Source organism: Poecilia mexicana, unplaced genomic scaffold (assembly GCF_051168715.1).
Source record: "Poecilia mexicana isolate PSO_F unplaced genomic scaffold, ASM5116871v1 scaffold_1, whole genome shotgun sequence".
Classification (NCBI taxonomy): Eukaryota; Metazoa; Chordata; class Actinopteri; order Cyprinodontiformes; family Poeciliidae; genus Poecilia; species Poecilia mexicana.
In genome coordinates, this window is record NW_028263370.1 from 21342236 (window position 1) to 21365923 (window position 23688).

Genomic DNA, 23688 nt, shown 5'->3' on the forward strand with positions numbered 1-23688 from the left:
TGACAACATCCGTGACTCCCAGTCACTCTGGTGAACCACCCTCTTCCACTCTGTGTTTTAGCTGGACTCGACTATGTCGGCATTAGTCGCAACCTGGACTTTGCTCCAGGAGTCACCATGCAGACATTTAGGGTGACCATCTTGGATGACCTGGGTCAGCCAAAACTGGAGGGGCCCGAGACCTTTGACCTTGTGCTGAGGATGCCCATGAATGCTGTATTAGGAGAGCCGAGCAAGACGACCATCACCATCAACGACACTGTCACTGACTGTGAGTGCAGGAATTATTACCATTGATCTGAAATGGTCATAGACTGGAGGAAGAGTTGATTGATTTTATATCACACTGATATTTAATAATATTATTAATAACAATAAGAAGATGTTCGAGCTGAATGTGGTGGATTCAGAGTTTCTGCTTTCTGAAATTTTTTTATATGTTTACTTTAAAGGTCTTATTTGGCCAAAATAAATAAATATATTTATTGTTGTTATAATGAAAACTAACAGTGTCAAAGTTCTTGCTGATCTGGACCTCTGGACACCGACCCAAACTTTCAGTTACTGTCTTTTCTGAACGTACGATGATTGTCTTGTAACGGAACGATTTTGTTTCAGTGCCAAAGGTTCAGTTTAAGGAGGGGAGGTACCAGGTGGATGAATCTGACGGCGAAGTGAGCGCCATGGTGTACCGCAGCGGAGACATCAGCCTCAGATCCACAGTGCGCTGCTACACCCGGCAGGGATCCGCTCAGGTTATGATGGACTACAGCGAGAGGCCCAACACCGACGCCTCCATCATCACCTTCCTGCCAGGTGGGAAATCATCCACACACCTCACTGTCCCTGTGGTCAACTGTTGTGTTATCTGAATGTTTCTGCTTTGCTAGGCGAGTCGGAGAAGCCGTGTGTGGTTGGCCTGATGGACGACTCAGTCCATGAGGAAGATGAGGAGTTCCGCTTGGTGCTGGGGAGTCCGAAGAGCAAATCCCCGTACGGAGCCTCGATCGGGGAGCAGAAGGACTCGCTGGTCACCATCACAGATGAGAAAGACAGTATGAAATGCATCTAGTTGTTAAAATGATTTTGGTTTGGTAAAACAAATCCATGCTCAGTTATAGAACAGGACTCAGTCACCTTCTTTTATTTAGAAGAGTTTAATAAATTACACAAAAGCTGATTTGGGTGAAGCAAAGTTGGTTTTTCAGTAAAAGTCTCTGGATAAGCGGGATTTTACTTAGCATAAAAGTTTAGTTGTAAAGGAACTAATACTTTGTATTGTAGTTAACATTTTCTATTACAAGAAAGTGATGTTACATAATTAAAAATATGGAGATTAATAAACATATTTTATCATTCTTGAGCTTCTAGAAAAAAACTTGGTTATTTCTGAGTTTCGAAGTCCAAAATTTTCGATGTTTGAAATTCAGAAATTTACAGGTTTTTTTCTGGAATTTTTTCATAGATTAATGTCAAATTTTCTAAGTTTTTTTCTAGCAAATTTTTGATGTTTTAAACTCAGAAATTTCTACTTTTTTTGTTTTAGATTTATCTAAAACATTTTTGGTGGAAATTTACTCGTTCGTCTTACTTTCTGTAGATATGAGCTATACTTAAGTTTATTTATTTGTGTGAAAAAATATGCTCTTTCGCAGTTTTTCTGTATGCATCTCCCTGTTTTTAGAGCCCATCATCCGTTTTTCTGAGATCAAATACAGCGTGCGAGAACCTCAGGTCAAAGGTGAGGTGGCCAGAGTGAAGATCCCCATCCTGCGTTTTGGAGACACATCAAAACTGTCCGTGGTGCGGGTGCACACGAAGGACGGCTCTGCCACGTCTGGAGAGGATTACAACCCGCTGTCTGAGGGTAGGAGGCCCCAGTTTGGGTTTCTGTTTTCGGCTCCTTTCAGCCGCCCGGTGCTCACCTCCCGCTCTGTGTTTCAGATGTGGAGTTCAGGGAAGGTGAGAAGGAACATTTTGTTGAAATCGAGATCCTGTACGACGGTCACAGAGAGATGAGAGAGGCCTTCACGGTTCACATGAAGCCTGACGACAACATGGTGGCTGAAATACAGGTGAGCCAAAGACCGCGTGGCTCACAAAAACAAATAGAAACCAGCAGCGTTCTGCACGGCTGCGCATGAGAACACGCATCCTCTGGTGTCAGCCCGTGTTAAAATAGGCAGGCAGCAGCTGGCAGTGCTGTCAGCACAGCCGAAGCTCAGGCCTTTAAAAAGCTTTTCCCTCTGGAATGAGATGCTGCAGAGCCCAACAGAAGACAAACCTATAAACAGAACTGGGACATTCTACCCATACGCTCTGCAGCAGCCACATGCCATTCAGGTTGGAAATAGGTTATCACTTCCAAAATTGTTTTGCGTTTCATTATATCGTAATTAAAACTGTAAATCCCAAAAGGAGCACAGTGTTCTCTGATTTAAATCTGCATTTATGGAATCTCACCCACTCCCATTTGATCTCTGATTATAATTAGACTCTGAAAGACGTGTACGAATTAAAATTAGGTGCAGAAATGATCTTAATACCCAATGAAAAACAAAGAGAGGTGATGACCTGAGTGAGAGATTTTAAAACTTTCTGACAGAATTACACATATGGAGCACAGATGTATTTAGAACTACCAAAATTAGAAATAAAATTTATATGAAAACATTTGAGATGATTAAAAAAAGTCTGAAGCTCAGAAACTGCAAGTTTTAATAAATCAAAACTTGCAGATTAAATCTCTCCACTTCCTGTAAGAGGTGACAGCGGAGAGAAATTAAACTACAAAAGCAACAGAAAGAGCTTTCAGTGAATGAATGAAGGCAAATTTCTTTGTCACCATTATTTGTTGGAGAAGTTACAGTTCCCACATGTTTTCCTCTTTCTGCCAGATGAACAAGGCGATAGTGTACATTGAGGAGATGGACAGCGTCGCAGACGTCACGTTCCCTGCAGTGCCTCATGTGGTGTCTCTCCTCATGTACGACGACACGGCCAGAACCCGAGACCGGCCCAGCCCGCCCAACGGATACCCTGTCGTGTGTGTGACGGTGGGTGCAGTCCTGCTTCCTCTGGTCCATCCACTTATGTCCAGAATGTAACTTATATAAAGGTTGACTTTTAATCTCTTTCTCTTTGCTTCCAGGCCTGCAACCCAAAGTACCACGACTTTGATAAAACGGGTTCCATCTGCTCTGCAGAGAACATCAACGACACTTTGACCCAGTACCGCTGGCTGATCAGCGCTCCAACCGGACCAGACGGAGTGACCAGCCCCATGAGGGAGGTGGACACCAACACCTTCTTCACAAACACCAAATCCATCACCTTGGACTCAATCTACTTTCAAGCTGGTTCCAGAGTTCAGTGCGCAGCAAGAGCCTTCAACACCAACGGAGATGCTGGCTTAGAGCTGTCCAGTCCCATCTTTGTTATCAGTACGGAGGAAGGCGAGTATTAGAAGACGAAGCTCTCAGTTCAAATGGATACCTCTGTGAGTTGGGGCTGAAACGATTAATCGGATTACTCGTGATTAATCAATAATTGATTAACTGGAGTATACAGATTTTAAAAAGCCATTTGCTGAAAGAAGAACATTTTCAGAGTAATTAAGCCAAAACTGTATCAAAAATACATACATTTTGCATTTAAGATGAAATAAAAACAAACATTTGTGAATATGTTTTACCCAAAACTGAAGTGGCATAGTTTTAGCTTCACCTTGTTCAAATTCTGTCAAATAAATCTTCTATTAATCATCTTTTGCTATCCGATTATTAATCAGTTAACGATGAAATAGTCACCAGATTAGCCATATACTGTATTAATGACCAGTCAAGGAGTAGGGCTCCGATTTTGCAACAAATGATCAAGCTTACACTAAAAAATGCCATATTATTGTCTGTTAGGAAATAAAATGTTCATTTTCTCATTTACAAAATAGACCAAATGATTTGCATCTTTAATGTATTTTTAATATTCTATAAAATGTGACAGTTTTTTTGTCTGATTAATCGATTAATCTTCAAAATAATGATAATGGTTGATAATGGTAGAGAAATCAGTAACTTAAATAATTGTTAGTTGCAGCTGTGAGTTAATTCCTTTTTAATTGATTTTAATGCCAGGAATGTGTCAGCCTCGCATCCCGGGAACTGTCGGAGCAGAACCTTTCTCTGCGAAGATCCGCTACACGGGTCCAGATGATCCAGACTTCCCCAACCTTATCAAACTGACCATCAACATGCCGCACATGGATGGTAATTATCTTCATACACAACTATTGATTTTTGGTCATATTGACCAAAATAATGAATGCTGAGCTGCTTTCCCTTCCCCAGGAATGCTCCCGGTCATCTCCACCAGGCCTTTGTCTAACTTTGAGCTCACGCTGAGCCCAGACGGCACACGCGTGGGGAACCACCGCTGCTCCAACCTGCTGGACTTTAATGAGATCCAAACCGGTTACGGCTTCATCACAGACGCAACAAAGAACCCTGAAATCATCGGGGAGACGTCGCCGTACCAGTACAGCACCGCCATGCGCTCAGCCAATTCACTGCGCTTCTACAGGAACCTGAACCTGGAAGCCTGCCTCTGGGAGTTCACCAGCTACTACGACATGTCCGAGCTGCTCAACGACTGCGGCGGTTCCATCGGCACTGACGGACAGGTCAGCTGGTTCTGTTTTATTAAAGGTCCACAGTAATCCTGTGTGGTGTAACTGGTGGTTTAGCCATACGTTGCTTTCTGTGATTCACAGCTCGAATAATTTTCTCAGACTTGCAAAGCTTCCCCTTCTTCCTTCCCATGCAACAATAATCTTCAATTTTGGTTCCACATTTATTATTATGCTTCCTTAAACAGTTTAGAACGGATATATGGGCTATATAAGACATGCTGATTATGTTTTTGCACAAATCATTGTTAGATAATGAGATTTCAGAATGAGCTGTTTTAATGCCTCTGTCACTTTAAGTCCAAAAAAGCTGCAGCTGGTCATGCCATCTAAATTTTAACATGCAGGTGCATCCTTTGTTACAAAAAAAGGAATGCTGTTAATAATTTTATGGAATTGAATTAATTGTTTATTTTGTGTATTTCTGATCTTGTAACCTGAAGTGGTAAATGAAAAATCGGCAGAATTATTCTGACTAATAGGATTAACATTAACATTAACTCTCACAACAACGTAAAAGATTGAAGGAGTCCTACAGAAAACTACTGGATTATGTTTCTGCTGCTATTAGAGGCTCTACAAGACGTTGAATCCCTTTGGCTTCATTTTTGTGAATAAATAATTACATTTTGTGTGTTTTGTACATTTGAGATTCTACAAAACCAAGTATGATATTGTATAATTGAAAGAAGCTGTACTTCCTTTTCGATAGGAACTGATTAACTTTCCAGGATGTTCTTTTTTCTTACCATCTAGGTGTTGAACCTGGTCCAGTCCTTCGTCACTTTGCGGGTTCCTCTGTTTGTGTCCTACGTCTTCCACTCCCCTGTCGCTGTCGGAGGCTGGCAGCACTTTGACCTGCAGTCGGAGCTTAAGCTCACCTTTGTTTATGATACGGCCATTCTGTGGCAGGACGGCGTCGGCAGCCCGCCTGAAGCTGAACTACAAGGTACTTCAACTCTTCTCTGCTAGTCCCTGCCAAGGAAACTGTAGCTGGGTTTCCATTGCAAATCTTTCTCGCTATTCTGCAAATGTCATAAAAACACAATTTCACAATTGCAGTGTTGCCGTGAAAGAAGGAATTTAATTAAGATAACATGAATAATCTTGTTCACACAACATGTTATTAAAAATTGTGGCAACGACGGATATAAACGGTTACATTATATATATATTTCAGCTATCAGAGGAGATGTCATGTAAGAGCAGCTACATATGCGGCGTTTTGGGGAACTCGTAGTTGGCCATTTTTACAGAAGAGTGATGGATTCAACACTTTCAAATGACACACAACTTTTTATGTTGTGATGCTGTGAGAGCTCTGATGGATCCAGCTGCACATTGTCAGAAAAAGCAATTGTCAGATTACCACTTCCTGTTTTCTTCTTTGCTGTTTCTACCTGTAGCAACATCCAGTTGTTGGTCATGACTGTTGTGATGCGAAAAAAAACTTTCCATTGAAGTTTTGCCAATTATATCTATTTGATAAGGCCAAAAAACTTTTTATTGAAAAACGTGACGTTTTTTTTCACAATTGGCCTGTTTCCATTAAGCAAATTTGTTTTTGTAATTTAATTTCTTTGCTTAATGGAAATGCAGCTAATGTGGTAAAGTTGAGGACATTGTTATCTTCTGTTGCTATAGGAGCCATGTATCCCACCAGCATGCGCATAAATGAGGAGGGACGCCTGGTGGTCAACTTCAAGACCGAGGCTCGCTTCAGGGGACAGTTTGTTATGTCTCATCCAGGTATGAGCTTGGCGCCCTCATGCATACATTCATACCCTAAACTTGTCCCGAAGGATAATTCTGTACAAGCAGGAGCATATTGGGTTACTCTGTGGCCAACATCCTCTCTTCATCTATTTGTGGAGTTCCGCCTCTGGGGTCTTTCTCTTGTGAAACTGCCAAAGGTCATTCAAGCAAATGTTGAAGTGACCCTGCAGCATTTACAGTTGGGAAGCCTGCGGCTCCAAGAATGCCCCTATAAATATTAACAGACTGGCTGTTTAGATTAGGTATAATGCTGCCCGTATTCGTATTTGTCTTCAGGAACCAGTGTGTCATCCTTGGTAATGTGTGCCGACATTCCCGGACTGACCTTTACCCTGGCGTTGGTCAGAACTGAACCGACCTACAACCAGCCCATGCAGCAGTGGAGTTTCGTCTCAGATTTTGCAGTGAGTCATTTTTTTCCACCCTTAAAAGGAGAAGCAGCTGAATGCTCCCATCGATTCACTGGGCGTCTGGTTTGTAGGTGCGGGACTACTCTGGGACCTACACAGTGAAGCTGGTTCCCTGCATCGCGTCGCCCAATGGGGAGTTCAGCATCCCTCCTGTCTGCCACCCGAGAGAGGCGCTCACTTTTGACATGGACATTCGCTTCCAGCAGGTACATCAAACCCACTAGTTACCCTGGGCACAGTTCAGCAGAACAGGTTTTTCTTTGAGCAAATGGAAATTGAAATGTGTTGTGCACAGTATTGGCACTGCAGGAGGCTTTGATGCTCAATTCCAGTTCTTTGCTGAAATGTGATCTTTTTTCTTTTTTGAGTGGTTGTTCATACTACTACTTGAATATGACAACAATATGACTTCTGTGTGAATGCTTTCCAACTCCAAAGCCTACCTTGATAAAACTGGTTTAAAAAAAACACATTAGAACTTGTTTCTAAAAAGTGGAAGATCCTTGATCTAAAAGTTTAAGTCAAGTTATTTAATTAGCACATTTCAGCAACAAGGACATTCAAAGTGTTATACACCATAAAAACTATACAGTAACCAATAACCTGCCATCATAGCAAATTTTGCTGAATGATAAATTGTCCCAGAAGTTATTGTGATAAACGATAATATTTATCAGAATAAATCGGCCATGTTTAAGTACTGTAATGTTAATAGCAAATAATGCAGGAACACATATTCATGTATCAATAAACTTTAAATTCTACCACATATTTAACTGGAAGACATTTTAAATATCCAAAATAAATAAACAAAACAACAAATAAAATGAATTATGAAGTCTCTGTAGACAAAATTGTTCTTAAAGATGCTGGTTAAGAGCAAAGCACCAGGCTTAAGACTTTTGTCATCCAGTTTTTGTTAAAAAAAAAAAGAGTAAGAAAAGAGAAAAACAATGAGCTCGTTTTATCATGCAATTAAATGTATTGTTTATTGCGACAGGCCTCGTAACAATTATGGAACAAACACTAAACATCACGTTTTGTCAAATATAATGATCGGTGTTGCAGTTATTCTTAATCAAAAGCGACTCCTAACAGCTGGGTTGTTTAAATGAACTCAGTGTTTCAGCTGTTTTGCAGTTTTCTTGAAGTTTGTTCTAGATTAATGGTGCATAAAATGACTTGGTGACCTTGATTTACCTCCAGAGTAATGGCCTGTTGGATGTGTAATCCTTCTCTTGTAGGTGAGCGACCCAGTGGCGGCTGAATTTAGTCTAAACACTCAGATGTTCCTGCTGTCTAAGAAAGAGCTCTGGTTGTCTGATGGCTCCATGGGCTTTGGAGAAGGAACTGATGCTGCTTTTTCAGAAGGTTGAACACCACTGCCATCTAGTGGAGCCACAGAATACTACAACCTTTATGACTTTCGGACTCTCTCACACTTCTGCTGTCCTTTTGTTTCAGGCTCCACGATTTACGGCCGTGTTATGGTAGACCCCGTCCAGAACCTGGGTGACTCCTTCTCCTGCAGCATTGAGAAGGTCTTCCTCTGCACGGGGGCGGACGGATACGTCCCAAAGTACAACCCTACCAACAGGGAGTATGGCTGCCTGGCAGACGCTCCCTCTCTGCTGTACAGATTCAAGATCTTGGTAGGATGCAACAAAGTTTGAGGTATTTTAGAAGATTTGTTGCTGTTACTTGTTGTAATTTTAATGCATGTTGTTCTTCAGGACAAAGCCCAGCCGGAGACTCAAGCTTCAGCATTTGGGGACGTTGCTTTTAAGGCCAAACTGGCCCAAGATGCACCTGGAGCTCAAACATTGGTCACACAACCAGGGTCAGACGGTTTCATGCTGTCTTCTTCACCACTTTTTCAGGTCAGTGTCTCTCAGACCGATGATGTCCAGCAACAGGAAGTGGGAAAAAAATTGGGGGGTTTTCTGAAACGCACCTCAAAAATACAATTTCTTATCAAGTACTTTTGGTCAACTTTCTAGTGGAAATATTTTAGTACACTTGAAATAATAAGAATAGAAACATTTCTGCTTTGTTTTCCAGGTGGCTGCTGGTCGGGAATGGTTCATCCACACCATCTACACCCTCCGCTCCAGAGAGAATGCGAACCGTCACATTGGCAAACGCAGCGTGGAGTACCTCCAACACAGCGTCTCTTCGGTCGCAGGCGGTCGCCAACGCAGGGCCGCCCCGGTGCCCTCCGGTTCTGCTCTGGTCCAGGACATCGGCGTCAAAAACAACCGGGGCACCAACATCCAGCACATCGCTCTGGACCGATCCGACCGCATGGTGGTGAGCCAGCGGCAACCCTGGTCGCCCAGCGGTGACCGCCTCCTGGAGCGCCCCCTGCTGGAGAGCTCGGGCAGAGAGCCGGCTGACACCTCCTTCCTGCCCATGCTGGTGGGGTTCGCAGGTCTGATCTTGCTCATCTGCCTCATCGCCATCGTTGTCATTCTGCTGCTGAGGCGCAAGAGGAAGGAAAAGGAAAAGGAAGCTCAGTTCCCTCCTTATGCCACTTCCTCCTCATCTGCCTACTCAGGCTACAGGCCTGCAGGCCTGTGGAGCAGTTCAGACAGCTCTGAGGTCTAAATGCGGGCTCCGATTCTCTTCCTCTTCAGTCTCCTCTTGAAAAGACTGCAACAGTCTTCCTCCACTGTGCCTTTGATTGTAGCACTGGATAAAGCCGAGTGCAACGTGTGGACAGCGAAGGCTGTCGGCGCTCAGGGCCCCCATGCAGACAGCGTCCCAGCTTTGAGGCTCATTTTAACATTAGTGTCCTGTAGGTTGTGCCTTGATGAAGCCTTTTCAGAATTATGGAAATATGTGGATTCTACCCTAAAATACTGGCCTTGTTTATCTAATGTCCTTCTGTAACATACTACAGTATATCCTGTTTGCAGATGCATGCAGTGCACTGCAAAAACACAAAATCTTACCAAATAGTTTTGGTCTAGTCTCTGGTTCAAATGTCTTAGTATTTCCTGAAATATGCAGGAGCTTGTTTTAAGTGAATAATTCTCTAATGTTGATTTAAAAAGTACTAGTTCCACTGGCAGATGAATTCACTTATAACATGGGAAAACATATCATAAGTGAAACAGTTTGTCAGTGGAATTAGTAATTTCTAAATCAATATTAAAGAATTATTTACTCAAAACAAACTCTTATTTTGCTAAAAAGTTGCATGCGGGTTACTTTTGTCTTATTTCAAGAGTAAGATATTTAAACTAGAAATTAGACCAAAAATATTTGGTAAGATTTTGTGTTTTTTTCAGCTTAGATTAAACAAATTCACGACTAAATGGAAACTTTCATCACAAAAGCCTAATTTTTCTATGCATAACTTTTATTTTATTTTTTATTGTTGTAATTCATTATTGAGTTTTGTGACAAGCAGACTAAAAGAGACTGAATGGGCAAAGCAGGTTTGAATGAATGTGATAAAATGTTACGTCAGCTGATTAATAGCACTACATTGTTAAAGGGATTGTAAATGCACCATAAAACACCTTTGTTCAGATTGAGCTGTGTAAATATTAAAGGAGGGTTCAATTTAAATTTTCAGTTTTGTTGATCACTTCAAGAAGTAAATATTTTCATAAGGAAGATATTAAAGAAGCAAAATGTCACAGAACAAATTCAAAGCTTTGGATAAACTACATTTTTACAGCCAAATGTGATGTCATTTTTTCCTTTGTCTTATTTAAAGAGGGATGTATTTGTTTCTTTATTACTGAATTCTTCCTTTTCGCAAATGAAGGGAGAAATAAAAACTACATTTATGTGATGGTGATGTCAAAATGTTAAAACTGCTTTGAAGATGTAATCCAGTGCTGCTTTGTGTACATATGGGATTGATGACATCACAAGAGTAGAGCTGAACACCCGGCACTATGGCAGACGTGCAACTTTTGTTAGATTTAGACAGATTGTGAAGTATTCAACTTGGCCTGTCTCTTTAAGACACGCCCCCTTCAGTAGTCTGTCATCCGGTGATAATGTTTATGACTGTTCTTAGAAGCAGCTGCAGAATGAGTCAAAATGCTTAAGAGTCAAAAAAAAAAACACTGGGTGTGTTTTCAATGAGGGAATAATGCATACAAAGTCTATCTTACATAATACTTAGGATTATGTACTTTCCAGGCACAAAGTGCCATTTTATAGCACAATCAGTGAACTATTACCTTCGCTACAGACCAAAAATAACTGGATTCGACTTCACGCCTTCAGCTCATCACAATGCTTCTCCAGATCATTTGACTGTTCCAGAACCAGCTGCAGAATGAGTCAAAGTAACTCTGGGTTTGTTTTTGATGGAGTGACATTTTAACATGATCTAAAGCTCTAAAAAGTCAAATTTACATAATAATGCCCCATTGAAAAACATTTTAAAAGAAGAGTTATGTATTTTGCAGGTACATATATCAAAATCAACTACATTCCCTTCAGTTGTTATATATCAAGAGAAACTATTTGACTTCGGATCATAACTGTATCCGTCTCTTTAAGAACCTCCTACTGGTTCCAACACGCCATGATAACGCTTCTCCAGTCCGTCCATTGATGCCATTTGTTCTTAGGAGCAGAATGAGTCAAAACGCTGCTAGGGGTTTGTTTTTGATGAGGGAATGACATAACATGACATAAATATAAAATAAAAAGAAGTTCATGGCCTATTCTACTGGAGGCAAATATGATCCAAAGCTTAATTTCATGGAAAAGCCTAGCTAGTGGTTTTAATATAAAAAGGGGACATTTATTTGTGATGCTCAAAAAGACATTTTATACTCCAAAGAGATGCAAGAACAGATGTTTCCAAAAAAAAAAAATACAACCGGTACATTTTGAGCAATGGAATGCAGTGCAACCAAATGGCATAAATACAATTATTTCAGTTAACATCTAATAATAAAAAACAAACAAAACTACCAAACAAACAATTTAAACCAGCACAGCCGAAGTGTTCAGGTCAGTGACGACAACGCAGGCCCATAAAGTAACACTTCCCTAAAACAACCGGATCAGTCGTGGTGGATTTTAAACAGTACATTATCACAGCCTGCAGGACAGACGGAGACTAGGACTGATGACGCTGGAGCTGGTTGACATGGTCAAATTCTCATCTTTTATTTTGTGAGCTGCCTCACAACTTGAGCTTCTTCCTGCGTCCTCGGCCGTCGGGGGTTCCCTCTGCTTTACGTTTCTGCGCCTGGAAAAGAGTGAGATGGAAAAACGCTTTCAGTGAGTCTGAAGTCAGTAAAACTGCTAGTGAATTATTTCAGGAATCAATTCCATTTTCTGACAATTCTACAGATTTCTCATTTAACCACTTCATTAAATGAGAAATCTCATTTAATGAAGATTAAATGACGCAAGATGCAAATTATGCAAATTTGCATCTTCAAATTTGCATAATTTGAAGATGCAAATTATTTATTTGCATCTTCATTAAAAGATGCAAATAAATAATTGAATTCCTTTATTAAATAAGAAATTAAATATTTTATTGTCGTTTCCTGTTCCCTGGAAACAAAAGCATCCCTTTAGTAAGTCTGAAGCAGGTGAAGCTAAATTATGCCGCTTGAGGCGTTTTGCCTAAAATACATTTACAGACAATTTTTAACTTAAATACAAAATGTAATTCTGGCTTGGTTACAGCTCTGAATGTGTTGTTTTTTTCCTCCAAATGGCGTTTTATTTGAGTCTGTCTACTCTAGTTTAACAATTCATTTATGACTAAATTAGTTGGCGATTATTCTGATAATCGATTCATCGTTTCAGCCTTCGCACAGATATCCCATCTCTCTAAGCTCCGACTTACTGAGCCGCTCTTTGGTCCCCTCTTCTTTTTCTCAGCCTTCTCTCTCTCCTCCAGCTCCATGTTCTCTCTCTCTATCAGCGTGATCAGAGTGTTGCATCGCCTCTGCAGTTCCTACATCAACAGAACAAGCCCCTAAAGTTTTACTTATGTCAACAAACAAGAGGAAAAACAAGAATCAAGAAAGCTCCAGGAAGGATGAATTCACCATGGCTGTCCTGGATTTGAGGAACCAGTCAAAGCGGAACTGAGGCGAGTTGCGGATGCACTGGCGGAGCTCGTCGTAGACGCTCTCCTTGTCGAAGCCCAGCTTGTGCAGCATGCAGATGAGGAAGCGGTCTTCCTCCTCCGTGTAGTTCTTGCCCTTGTTGGTGCCGTAGGAGATGCGGAGCTGATGGAAGGGAGCCTTGTAGCGTCCAATCTGCACACAGGAACATGTTGCAGGTTGGGACACTTACCACAGCGAAATTAAAGCATTTTCAAAGTTTTTCAACACCACACTTCAGAGATAAAAACAATACAAATTAACTAAAAAAGGTAGTTTTGATGCACTAATGTTTATTACTGTTAATAGTATATTGTTATAGTATTCTATATTCTACAGAAGGAACGAAGTAAACCTAAATAAAACTATTTTAAGTTTTGAAATGTCACACACACACACACCCACACAGTAAAACTGAAACTGAAAAAATAACATTACCGTAATTACATTGTTTAAAGTAAAAAATATAAAGCCAACCTTAATTTTAATTACACAGCTCAATAGGTTATTGAAAAATTAGAAATTATGTCTAGAAATATTCTTGCTATGTTTTCTGGCATTTATCAACTAGAAATAATTTCTTTAATTCTAACAGATCTAAATTAAAAAAAGAAAGTTTGGTCTGATTCATCTTCTAACAGTGAAAGAAAAGGGTAGCGTGTCTCGATTAGGTGCATGAAACTATCTCGTTTCAACTGTAAAAGAAACACTTTCCAAATTTAGCTTTTTAATCAAATGTTAGTTTGCACTTTATTGCAAATCTGTTCAGTTAGAATATCATGCGCTTCCAAGAACTTTATACATAAATGAAGCCCTTTAAAAACCTGGAAATCTGAGCATTTTGGAGCTCAGGCCTGATGTTGAGCTGCTGCTTCAAACCAACAGACGGCGGCTCACCTTCGAGTCCAGAGCTTTCTTGATGCTGATTCTTCTCTGAATTCTGGCTTCTCCTCTCTCGATCTGGGCCATGATCTTTTCGATATCCTGTAACTCGTTGCAGCGCTCCCAGAAAACGGCTGCAAAAACATAAAGAACACACACAAAGTTAAAAAAATACCCCACAGAAAACTAAATGCATATTTAAATTATTTATGTTTATTACTTACCAGAATATTCCATAACTTCTTCAGGTGTTTTTCCCTCGACTTCTCTGGCGATGTTCTCGATATCGTCTCTTCCCCATTTCTCATTGGCTTTAATGAACTGGTTGAAGTCTCGTTTACTCCAAATTGTGAATCCCTGCGGAAAAAACCCCCAAAACTGATGAATGTAGCAAAGCTCTATGATGTTTCTCATCATTTACTCCTGAGAAACAAAACTGTGCTGTGCATTGTAGAATTATATCAAAGGAATACAATTAAATGTATTTTTAAAGACTTTTTTAATAGCTTTGTGGTGAATATTGGAGGTCAAGGTGCAAGTATTTATTGAAACATACAGTAGTGCCTGCACATAAAACAGAACAGAAGTTTCCACTAATGGTAAAAAACCAACAAGGAATTAAGGTTGGAAAGACAAAACTACATACAACATTTTGAACCAAGATTCTGCTTAATTTGCTTGGTGAAATTCTTAATCTTGTAATAAATAAAACAGGAAATACAGTTTGGTGAAACCATTAATTTAAATTTAACTTATTTTCCTTGTTTTGCATTTTCTAAAACTTGAAAAGTATCAAAAGCAAATTCTTTAAATTTCAATCCTTAGAGACTAAAATACCATCAGACCCAAGTCTACAGTCTGATCATGTAGGGTTTTTAATTCATTTATGTTTTAACTTGGAAAAAAGACTAAAAAAACAACACAGTGCTTTTATTTTGAAAGTCCTGACAGAATGATGACAGAATAAGATGCGAGTTTGTTTTGGTATAATCAGGGTTGTTCTGAGTGAATAGGAATATATCTGGTGAATAAATCAAACGCACCATTTTACAGAATATGCTCATTCCATCAGACTGACTTTCTCTTGTGGTTTCAGAACGTAACAGATCAAAGTCGCAGTTCTTTACAGACTGACTCCGTGTTAAACCAGCCGATCTGTACCTGCTGCAGTAGATTCTCTTTCTCCTCCAGCTCCTCCTCAGTCAGAGCTTCGGCCTCGTCGATCTTGGCCTGCTCTTCTTTTTGGACCTGGGCCGAGTTGGGGATGTCGGGATTACGTGGAACCTGAACCAGGAGGCAAAGTTAAACAATAAAATATCTCAAAAGACGCCGCCTGAGGAATTTAATCCACTAAATTTGAGCTTTTTTAAACCTTGTATCCGATGGTCTTTCTGTAAAACAGGATCTCTTTCTCCAGAAGCTCAAACAGACGTGGAGGGAAGAACTGGAAGTCCTGGACGTTTGGCTGCTTCGGCGGACGAGGAGCCTGAAAAACAGGGAAAACATTTCCATTAAGAACAAAACAATCCTGCTGTCCCTCTGCATTATATGCATTATACAGGATTCATACATTTTACCACAGTAAAATTCAAGCACTTTGAAGGCAAGTTTTTAAACTTTTCCAGTACAACACTTTGGAGATAAAAAAATAAATAAATACAAATGAACTAAAAAGAAGTTTAAATTAACTAGTGTATATATATATATATATATTTTTTTTTTTTTTAACTCTTATTAATAATGTCTTGTGACAGTATTCTACATTCAAGATTTTTAATTCACAGATCGTCAAAAACAAAGTTTTCTGGCATTTAACAAACGGAAATAATTTTGGTAATTCTAATTGAAACAAAAGTTTAGTAAACAAAATGTTATTCTTTACATTAAAACAATCAAAATAAATCATATTAAGGCAAATGACCTTTCTGCTCAAATTAAATGCTTAAACAAAATATAAATCATAGAAAAAATTGTGCAACATTTTCTGACGTCAATTTGCTGAATTATTTCAAATCAGCAAATTGAAATAAAGGAGGTAACTTAACTTACCTAAAATAATAAAAACTTACTCTGATTTAACTTCAGACAGAGAAAAAAGTCTGTCTTTTTATTAGGTGTATGAACATATCTGGTTTTAACTGTAACGCTTTCCAAATTTAGGTTTTTAATAAAACATAAGGTTGCAGTTTGAATATCAAGCATTTTCCATGACTTCCTACAGAAATCAGGCACTTTCCAAACCTTGAAAATTGAAACTCAAGCATTTAAAGCATCTTTGTGACCCCAGATTATAAAGTCTTGGTGTTAGCAGAGTGATCTGGTCCTACCTTGGGTGCTTTGGGCTCACTGACTCGCAGAGCTTCCCTGAAGTACGCATCTACGGCGTAATTGGCTTTCCGTTCTCTTTTGGGAGGCTCAATCCAGTTGGTGATAACCTGCAAAGAAAAAAACAAACCCAAGTTTTAAAATATGACACATGGAGAACGACAGCTATTGCTGGTCAGGACTTTTACCTTTTTCTTCTCTCTGTAGTCCTCTCCTTCGAACGTGTACACGCTGGTGTTCTCAGTGTCCATGGTGAAGTTCCTCAGTGAGCTTTCACCCAGAGATGACAGCTTCTCTTTCATCTCCATGGTCTACCAGAAAACAAAGGTTTACATTCACAGGAAAACAGCTTAAACCTTTTAGGAACAGCTCATCTGAAATCCTCTGCAGGATTCACCTTTCTTTCTCCGCGCTCCAGGATCGCATCAATGTCATCGTCTGTGATCTCGCTCTCTTTGGAAGCAAACACGTGTGTGGCACCGTGCCGGATGATGGACAACATCTCGTCTTTACCCAGCTTGTTCGCACTTGGATCCACAAGTCTTCCTGCAAACAAAACCATCTTTTAGCTTTGCTTCCTCATTCCACCAAATCCACTCACAGAACGGACGCGAGGCTCACCCTGCTGGATGACGATAGAGTCCAGGCGCAGCTTCATCTCGGCCCTCTCCACAATCCTCTCCTCCACGGTGTTTTCCGTGATGAAACGGTAAACACGCACCTGCTTCTGCTGACCGATTCTGTGAGCTCGATCCTAAAAGGAAAACCAGACAGCTCTCAATCTTTCTGCTTTCTTCAGATAGAAACTAATTAACTGTGGCCGCGTTTGAAAGCAGAGCGCTCACCATCGCCTGCAGGTCGACTTGGGGGTTCCAGTCCGAGTCGTAGAGAATGACTACGTCGGCTGTAGCCAGGTTGATGCCCAGACCGCCGGCCCTGGTGCTCAACATGAAGATGAACTTTGTGCTGTTTGGCTCGTTGTAGGCGTTGATGGAGACCTGGTGGCATTAGAGAGAAACCGCTTTGTTAAGAGTCAAACGATACCAGCAGGGTTTCCCCTCAGAAAAGCATAAGCCTGGTGGTAGGGGAAGCCCACCAGCGGCCACCATGTTTTTGCATTAAAAACTGACAAGAAATTTGATTATGTGTTTTTGGAATCCATAATGTCTTAAAACAGGCAAACACAAAAATTAGACAGTTAAAATATATATATTTTTTGAACTTCAGTTAAATCCTCATCTTAACTATGTAAGGCAGGCAACATTTAAACATTTAAAAATAAAATAAATATTATTTTTCAGTGTTCAATACACATGAACATTATGTACCTGTCTTTCTTCGTGTGGTGTTTGTCCGTCCAGACGGCAATACTCATAGTTCTTCCACATGCAGTAGTCCTCCAAGATGTCCAGCATCCTGGTCATCTGACTGAAGATGAGCACACGGGAGCCTAAACAAACAAACAAAACAGCTCAGGACACTCAGAAGTCACCCATCTGTCCATCCATCTTCTTCCGTTTATCTGGAGCTGGGTAGCAGAGGTAGCAGCCTAAGTAAGGAGGCCCAGACTTCCCTCTCCCCAGCCACTTGGGCCATCTCCTCTGGGGGAACCAGAGATACTTAAACTCCTCCACTTGGGGCAGGACATCTTCCCCGACCCAGAGGAGGCGCGCTACATTGTTAAGCTCTGAAACCTTTGGGAGAAAACTGAACCTTTCCTGTGTTTAGTAAAAATAATTTCTGTAATCCATTTACTCTTCCAGACCGTGTCAGATTGATATGAAAAGCTAGCTGGATGTCAAACAGCCTACACACCCTGCTCCTTCATTTTGGGCAGCAGCTTGTCCAGCACCACCATTTTGCCGCCGTTCACCACCAGGTGGAGGTCGGTGGTGTAGGGCGGGCCGGGCTCCGCCCCGTCAAACAGGTACGGATGGTTGCAGCATTTCCTGAGCTGCATGAGGACGTTCAGCAGACGCATTTTGTCCATTTTGCCCGCAGAGTTTAAGATGTCGATGTCCTTCATGAGGATCTTTGTGTACCTGATGGGTGGAAATACAGCCGATGTCTTTAGACGTCCAGTTCAGATCAAATTTAATGTCAAAGAATCTTGAAGCTTCGATGCTCACCACTCGCGCTGCATTTTACTGAGACCCACGTAAATCTTGATCTCTTTTTTGGGAAGCAAAGTTTTCTCGACGTCTGCTTTGATACGACGAAGCAAGAAAGGACGCAGCACCTGAACAACAACAACAACACGGTATTTAAAGGGATATTCAACCCAAATACACACTTTAAAAGGATGAGATTTACATTAAATGTTTGGAACTTACAGTGTGAAGACGTTCAACCAGCTTCTGGTCACCCAAGCAGTTGTTTGTGTCAAACCATGAGTCGAAATCCTAGAAAGAAATGAAAACTTGGTAAGTAACCTGATGCATGAACTCGGTCAGGCGACAGGGGAAAACAGGATGGAAGTAAACACCTCCGATGAGTTGAAGACGTCAGGCAGCAGGAAGTTGAGCAGAGCCCAGAGCTCATGCAGGTTGTTCTGAAGCGGCGTTCCAGTCAGGAGCAGCCGGTTGGTGGTTTTAAATTCACGCACAATTTCTGACAGCTGAAAGACATGACATAAATTATTACTGCTATTAACAACATTCTACATTCAAACGTACTAATTCGAAGTTACAAAAAAAGTTTAGTCTGATTTAACTTTAGACTGTGAGAAAACATTTTATTAGGTATTTGAAAGTATCTGGTTTTAACTGAATAATACTTATAAGTTTAAGTTTTTAATCAAACATTAGATTGCACTTTGTTACAAAACTGTATAGTTTGAATATTGAGCATTTTCATTAACTTTATGTAGAAATCAAACACTTTCCAAACCTTTAAAACACCTAAATGAAATTCAAGCATTTTCTAGCACCCATATGAACCTTGAAGAGGGCAAAATGTCAGCAGCTCCTGACCTTTGACTTCTCGTTCTTGATCCTGTGAGCTTCATCGATGACCAGGTACCTCCAGTTGAACTTCTTAAACACGGCCTTTTCAATGATGAGCATTTCGTAAGACGTGACGCAGACGTCCCACTCTCCTGGCAGCAGGACGTCTCTGATCAGGGCGGTCTGAAGGAAATCAATCAGAACCCAAATGTTTTAAATGACAGAGTTTAAATCAAAAGCCTTAGATTAATCATTATGTCACAGCTTACACGCTGATCCCGATCTCCGATCAGGCAGACGGCGCGCAGAGAGGGGACCCATCGTTTGAACTCGTTCATCCAGTTGTACAGAGTGGACTTGGGGACCAGGACCATGTGAGGACCTGGGATGTTTCTGTAGTGTTTCATGTAACCCAGCAGGGCGATGGTCTGGAGGGTCTTCCCCAGTCCCTGAACAGGTTCAGAGAACATGTTGAAGGCCAGAATCCAACTGGAATTACAGCTGCAACTAACCGTTATTTTAGTCATCAATCGATTACTTTTGATGATTAATCAGCAAAAAAAAAAACCTGGCACATTTTGCAGATGATTCATTTGAGTCTTTTTAGACAATATTAACAACACATTAAAAGATGTGAATAATTCAATTAATTTTTAAAATAAGAAAATATACACTTTATTTCCTAAAATGCAAAGAAATAGCATTACTTTAGTGAACATTTGATCTACAGTGGAAAATAAAAACTTTTAACATACAAATGTGAAAAGCTCAGCCCTTTCTGCTTGACTTAACATAAATACGATGGAGGACAAACAGTTGACTGTTTTTTTCTATTAGCTGATTAATAACTGGATGATAAACGGTGATTAATGGAAGTTGATTTTTTTTTTCACAGAATTTGAACCGGGTGAAACTAAACTATGCCACTTGAGTTTTGGGTAGAGTATATCTATAAACTTTTTTTTTATTTTGTCATCTTAAATGATTGCTCTGACTGTGTCATATCAGAAAATTGCCTCTTTTTTTGAGTCTGTATACTCCAGTTAACGATTAATCAATAACTTAATTAGTTGACGATTATTTCAACAACCGATTCATTACAATTAATAGTTTCAGACCTAACTGTAATTCACCCACATGCTTTCATCAGCGGGGAAATACTGACCATCTCATCTGCCAGGATGCCATTGATTCCATTTTCATACAGAGAAATGAGCCAGTTCAGACCACGGACCTGGTAGTCCCTCATTTTTCCTGTTTTCACATCTGAAATGAGACACGAGAGAGCGGTCAACCTGAAGAACAGCCCTAAAATTCCCTTCAGCTCCAGAAGCCGGTCTGCGCTTACAGGAGGGAGACTCATCAAAGCGAGTGCACACGTTGGTGGTCTTTGTGCTCTCGTTGAGAAGCTCTTCATCCTCCTCTTGCTCGGTGCGGCGGTGCCGGTTGCTGAAACACAGAACAGGAAATGGGTTTAAGTTTCTGAAGGTTAAAAACAAGCAGAGTTGTTGGGCCGAATACTCACTCTCCAGCAGAGAGCAGGTTCTGTTTCTCGTCTTTCTTGATCCGAGGACGGCCTGGCTTCATCTTCAGCGGGGAGGTGGGGGTCTTCTGTGCAGCCGGTTGGATGAAATGTGCAAACAGCTCCGTTTGCTTTAACAGATATTCAAACCTGTTGGTTCGGTCAGTTTGCTGCAACAAACAGGAGGAAGTCTCTTCACTCATTTACCCAGAATTACAACAGTCGGATATGATACTTCAACTACACAAAATAATCTATTTACCACTTTCTCCTCATAACCTGGAGTGGAATCTTTAGTCTTAGATGATGAAGAGGAGGAAGCATCTTGTGCATCAGCACCACCTTCTGATGAGGATTCTTTTCCAGCATCTGAAGAGTCTGATTTTTCCTGAAGCACAAGATTTTAGATTAGATTTGCTTTGGAATATTCTAATTCCATAGGATCAACACTCCAAGTAAACTGATGAGGAACAAGACCTCAGCTGCTTTCAATGAAAATAAATTATTTAAAAATATATTATACTTACACTAACAACCTGGTGTCATGTCATGTTTTAAGAGTTATTACTTTAAAAACCAAAAACTGATGATGAGAATCTAAGTGGCCTAAGTAAAAGGCATCATATTTGAAAATTAAGTTGAATCAGCTGGTGTAACACAAGACATAAGTTTTGATGAGGCAATTTCATATTAGTTTTAGCAGGACTAAATTATCCAATTAACAGTCCACAAAGAGCATAATTATTGTATAATAGCAGCAAATCTGGTGCTGTATTTATTCTTTGTACATTTTTAGTGAATTCTGTATAGAACTGCTCGGTTGTTTTGTGTTAAAACAAAAAATAATTTATCTTCAAATAGATAAATTTAGTAATAAAAATGTAGCCTCAACATAAACCTACTTAAGTTTAATGGTATCCTAAAAGTTTTAACTAGGTCTGGGCAATAAAGCAATAACAAAATATATTTATAAAATGTTGAATTATTTTGCTGAACTCCAAAAAAAATCTATTCAAGTTTAATTTAACTGTCAAGATTGCTTGGTAGTTAGCCATTATTGCAGCTTCAAACTAACTCATTATAACTTATAATAATAATAGATTTTATTTATAATGCTCTTAACACTGGAATAAGTGTTTATATATCTGCCGTTATTTCAGTTTTCTCATTTGCTATAAATTGTCTATTGTCTTTTATGCAAAAAATAAATAAATACAAATGCACATGTTGTTCATTTATTAAATTACCATACTGGGTTGTACTTCTATTTTATACAAATATGCCATTTTCAATAACTGCACAGTACTATTTTTGTTACATTGTAAATTTGCCTTCATTGTAAAGGTTATTCTTATTTTTATATTTCTCATCTATTTACCTTTAATTTGCTGCTGATACATTAATTTCCCCACTATAGGACAATAAAGAATATTTCTATTTCTTCTATTTAATGTGCATTTAATCTAACAATAAAATGTGGACTAGTATGGCGACTTATGTGCAGATTTCAGCTTTAACGGTGAATTAAATAGAACATAGAAACATACATTTTGAGTTGTTTGAGCTCGTCTAAATATATCGTATTTTGTTACATAAAAATCTTATTTGGTAACATAGCACAGGTTAGCTTCTCACAGGCATACTGTCGTTTTTCTGAAAGGCCATATGAAGTTAGTGGGATACCGTTTTGTTTGTTTTGGTTTGTTTTTTTTGTTTGTTTTTTTTTTTGAAACACAACAGAAGGTGCTACAGATCCCAAACAGTTAGCATGCTTTTTCTGACCAGACTCATTGAAAACAAAGAGACTGATAGGAAAGTTGAGAAGTTATCCTCCTCACTGGTCCAGTTAAAATGTTTACATTCACAAGCACCAAGATGACCGCGTGTATTTTACCAGTGAACAATAAATGAGGGAATAATTTTGGTGCAATAACCTTTGGAGTATAAACACTGCTTATGGGGCCGGGGAACGTTAGCTTGGGCGGCCGCTGGACGCCTCTGATGCTGCTGCTGCTGCTGTTAGCTAACTGTAGCACCCGTCGTGGAGAGCTAACTAGCCTGGATACCTCACATTAACACTCGCACATTTAACACAAAGAGTACGGAATAACTTTCCAAGAGAAGAGAGAGTGCATTAACGACAACGGTGGTGTGTCTTAAAAACATTTAGTCAGTGATGGGAATAGTTTAAACCGTGTTACCTCCGCTCCTCCGGCTTCTTCAAGTTCAGTTGGTTCTTCCCGCTGTTCAACGCAGTTTTCGCTTTCGGACATTTTGACGAAAATCTCTCTTCGATTCAGAGATATGGTCGGTTATTTAGTGCCTTAATATATCTTGTTGAAACGGCCGTTAATGTTTTTCCTGAACCTTAACGGGTTTAGTCTGAACTATTGTTGATAATGAAAGACGCGCCGGTTGAACAGCCAGCACGCTAGCAAGATTTTTCTCGCGCTACAAAGCTACCCGGTAAACGTGCTCTCTCGCGAGACTTGTAAGTGCTACTTTCGCGGACCCTTGAAAATGTCACTTCGGCTGACCTGGTATGGCATACACACCTTACAGTGCTGGAAAAAAAAATCTCCCACTTATATTTTTTTGTCACACTTAGATATTTCAGATTATCAAAACATCCTGTATAAAGATCATCCAAATAAACAAGCAAGAAGCAAAAAAAGGAGCCAACTAAAAACTGTTTTCAAATTATGATTTAATTATTCAGTGAAAAAAAGAGAGAAAAAAACAATTGTTCAAGCCAACCTGTTCTTGAAAAAGCAATTGCTCATTAAACCCAATAGCTTGAATGCCTCTTAAATTTGGGTTTTGAACGTGGAAGGAAAGCTATAGAAAACATTTTGCATTCTATAGAAATAAAGTGTTTATTTGCACGTCTGGTGTGTTTTGTTAAATTAGGAACACTGTGTAACATCTGTTTGTGAACATGTTCCTTTGCTGTTCAACGCAAAATGTTTTGAGAAATGCAATGTTATCAATTTGCATTACTTACAGTGCATAGTAAAATTAACAAAGCCAACTGGTTATTGAA

The 23688-nt window shown here is 39.8% G+C and overlaps 2 protein-coding genes across 2 annotated transcripts in view; one reads left to right on the top strand and one right to left on the bottom strand.

Moving 5' to 3' along the window:
• frem3 (Fras1 related extracellular matrix 3) overlaps positions 1 to 10563 on the top strand; it is a 32265-nt gene extending 21702 nt beyond the window's left edge. The window contains exons 8-24 of the mRNA XM_014999533.2: positions 62 to 271; positions 619 to 816; positions 891 to 1055; positions 1685 to 1867; positions 1945 to 2075; positions 2898 to 3056; positions 3152 to 3455; positions 4134 to 4265; positions 4347 to 4678; positions 5441 to 5633; positions 6329 to 6433; positions 6737 to 6864; positions 6942 to 7076; positions 8115 to 8241; positions 8335 to 8522; positions 8604 to 8750; positions 8932 to 10563. Coding sequence (XP_014855019.2) covers positions 62 to 271; positions 619 to 816; positions 891 to 1055; positions 1685 to 1867; positions 1945 to 2075; positions 2898 to 3056; positions 3152 to 3455; positions 4134 to 4265; positions 4347 to 4678; positions 5441 to 5633; positions 6329 to 6433; positions 6737 to 6864; positions 6942 to 7076; positions 8115 to 8241; positions 8335 to 8522; positions 8604 to 8750; positions 8932 to 9477 — 3383 coding nt within the window. The 3' untranslated portion in view covers positions 9478 to 10563. The remainder of the gene's footprint in view (positions 1 to 61; positions 272 to 618; positions 817 to 890; positions 1056 to 1684; positions 1868 to 1944; positions 2076 to 2897; positions 3057 to 3151; positions 3456 to 4133; positions 4266 to 4346; positions 4679 to 5440; positions 5634 to 6328; positions 6434 to 6736; positions 6865 to 6941; positions 7077 to 8114; positions 8242 to 8334; positions 8523 to 8603; positions 8751 to 8931) is intronic.
• Positions 10564 to 11643: 1080 nt separating this feature from the next.
• smarca5 (SNF2 related chromatin remodeling ATPase 5) lies at positions 11644 to 23114 on the bottom strand. Its single transcript, XM_014999534.2, has 24 exons — positions 22847 to 23114; positions 20908 to 21033; positions 20649 to 20815; positions 20472 to 20572; positions 20289 to 20389; positions 19393 to 19572; positions 19151 to 19306; positions 18664 to 18795; positions 18512 to 18580; positions 18308 to 18417; positions 17994 to 18220; positions 17507 to 17628; positions 17024 to 17176; positions 16800 to 16932; positions 16576 to 16724; positions 16367 to 16489; positions 16181 to 16288; positions 15226 to 15339; positions 15015 to 15137; positions 14078 to 14210; positions 13869 to 13987; positions 12915 to 13127; positions 12710 to 12820; positions 11644 to 12097 (listed from the first exon to the last, which is right to left on the bottom strand). Exons 1-24 carry the CDS (start codon positions 22916 to 22918, stop codon positions 12032 to 12034), a joined length of 3108 nt encoding a protein of 1035 aa, XP_014855020.1. The 5' UTR covers positions 22919 to 23114; the 3' UTR covers positions 11644 to 12031.
• Between the last annotated feature and the right edge of the window lie 574 nt (positions 23115 to 23688).

Coding starts and splice junctions, on each gene's coding strand:
- smarca5 (XM_014999534.2), bottom strand. CDS start 22,918: ATGTCCGAAAGCGAAAACTGCGTTGAACAGCGGGAAGAACCAACTGAA. Junction 21,034..22,846: donor AAGAAGCCGGAGGAGCGGAG/GTAACACGGTTT, acceptor CTTGTGCTTCAG/GAAAAATCAGACTCTTCAGA. Junction 17,177..17,506: donor CACCACACGAAGAAAGACAG/GTACATAATGTT, acceptor TAATGCCACCAG/GTCTCCATCAACGCCTACAA.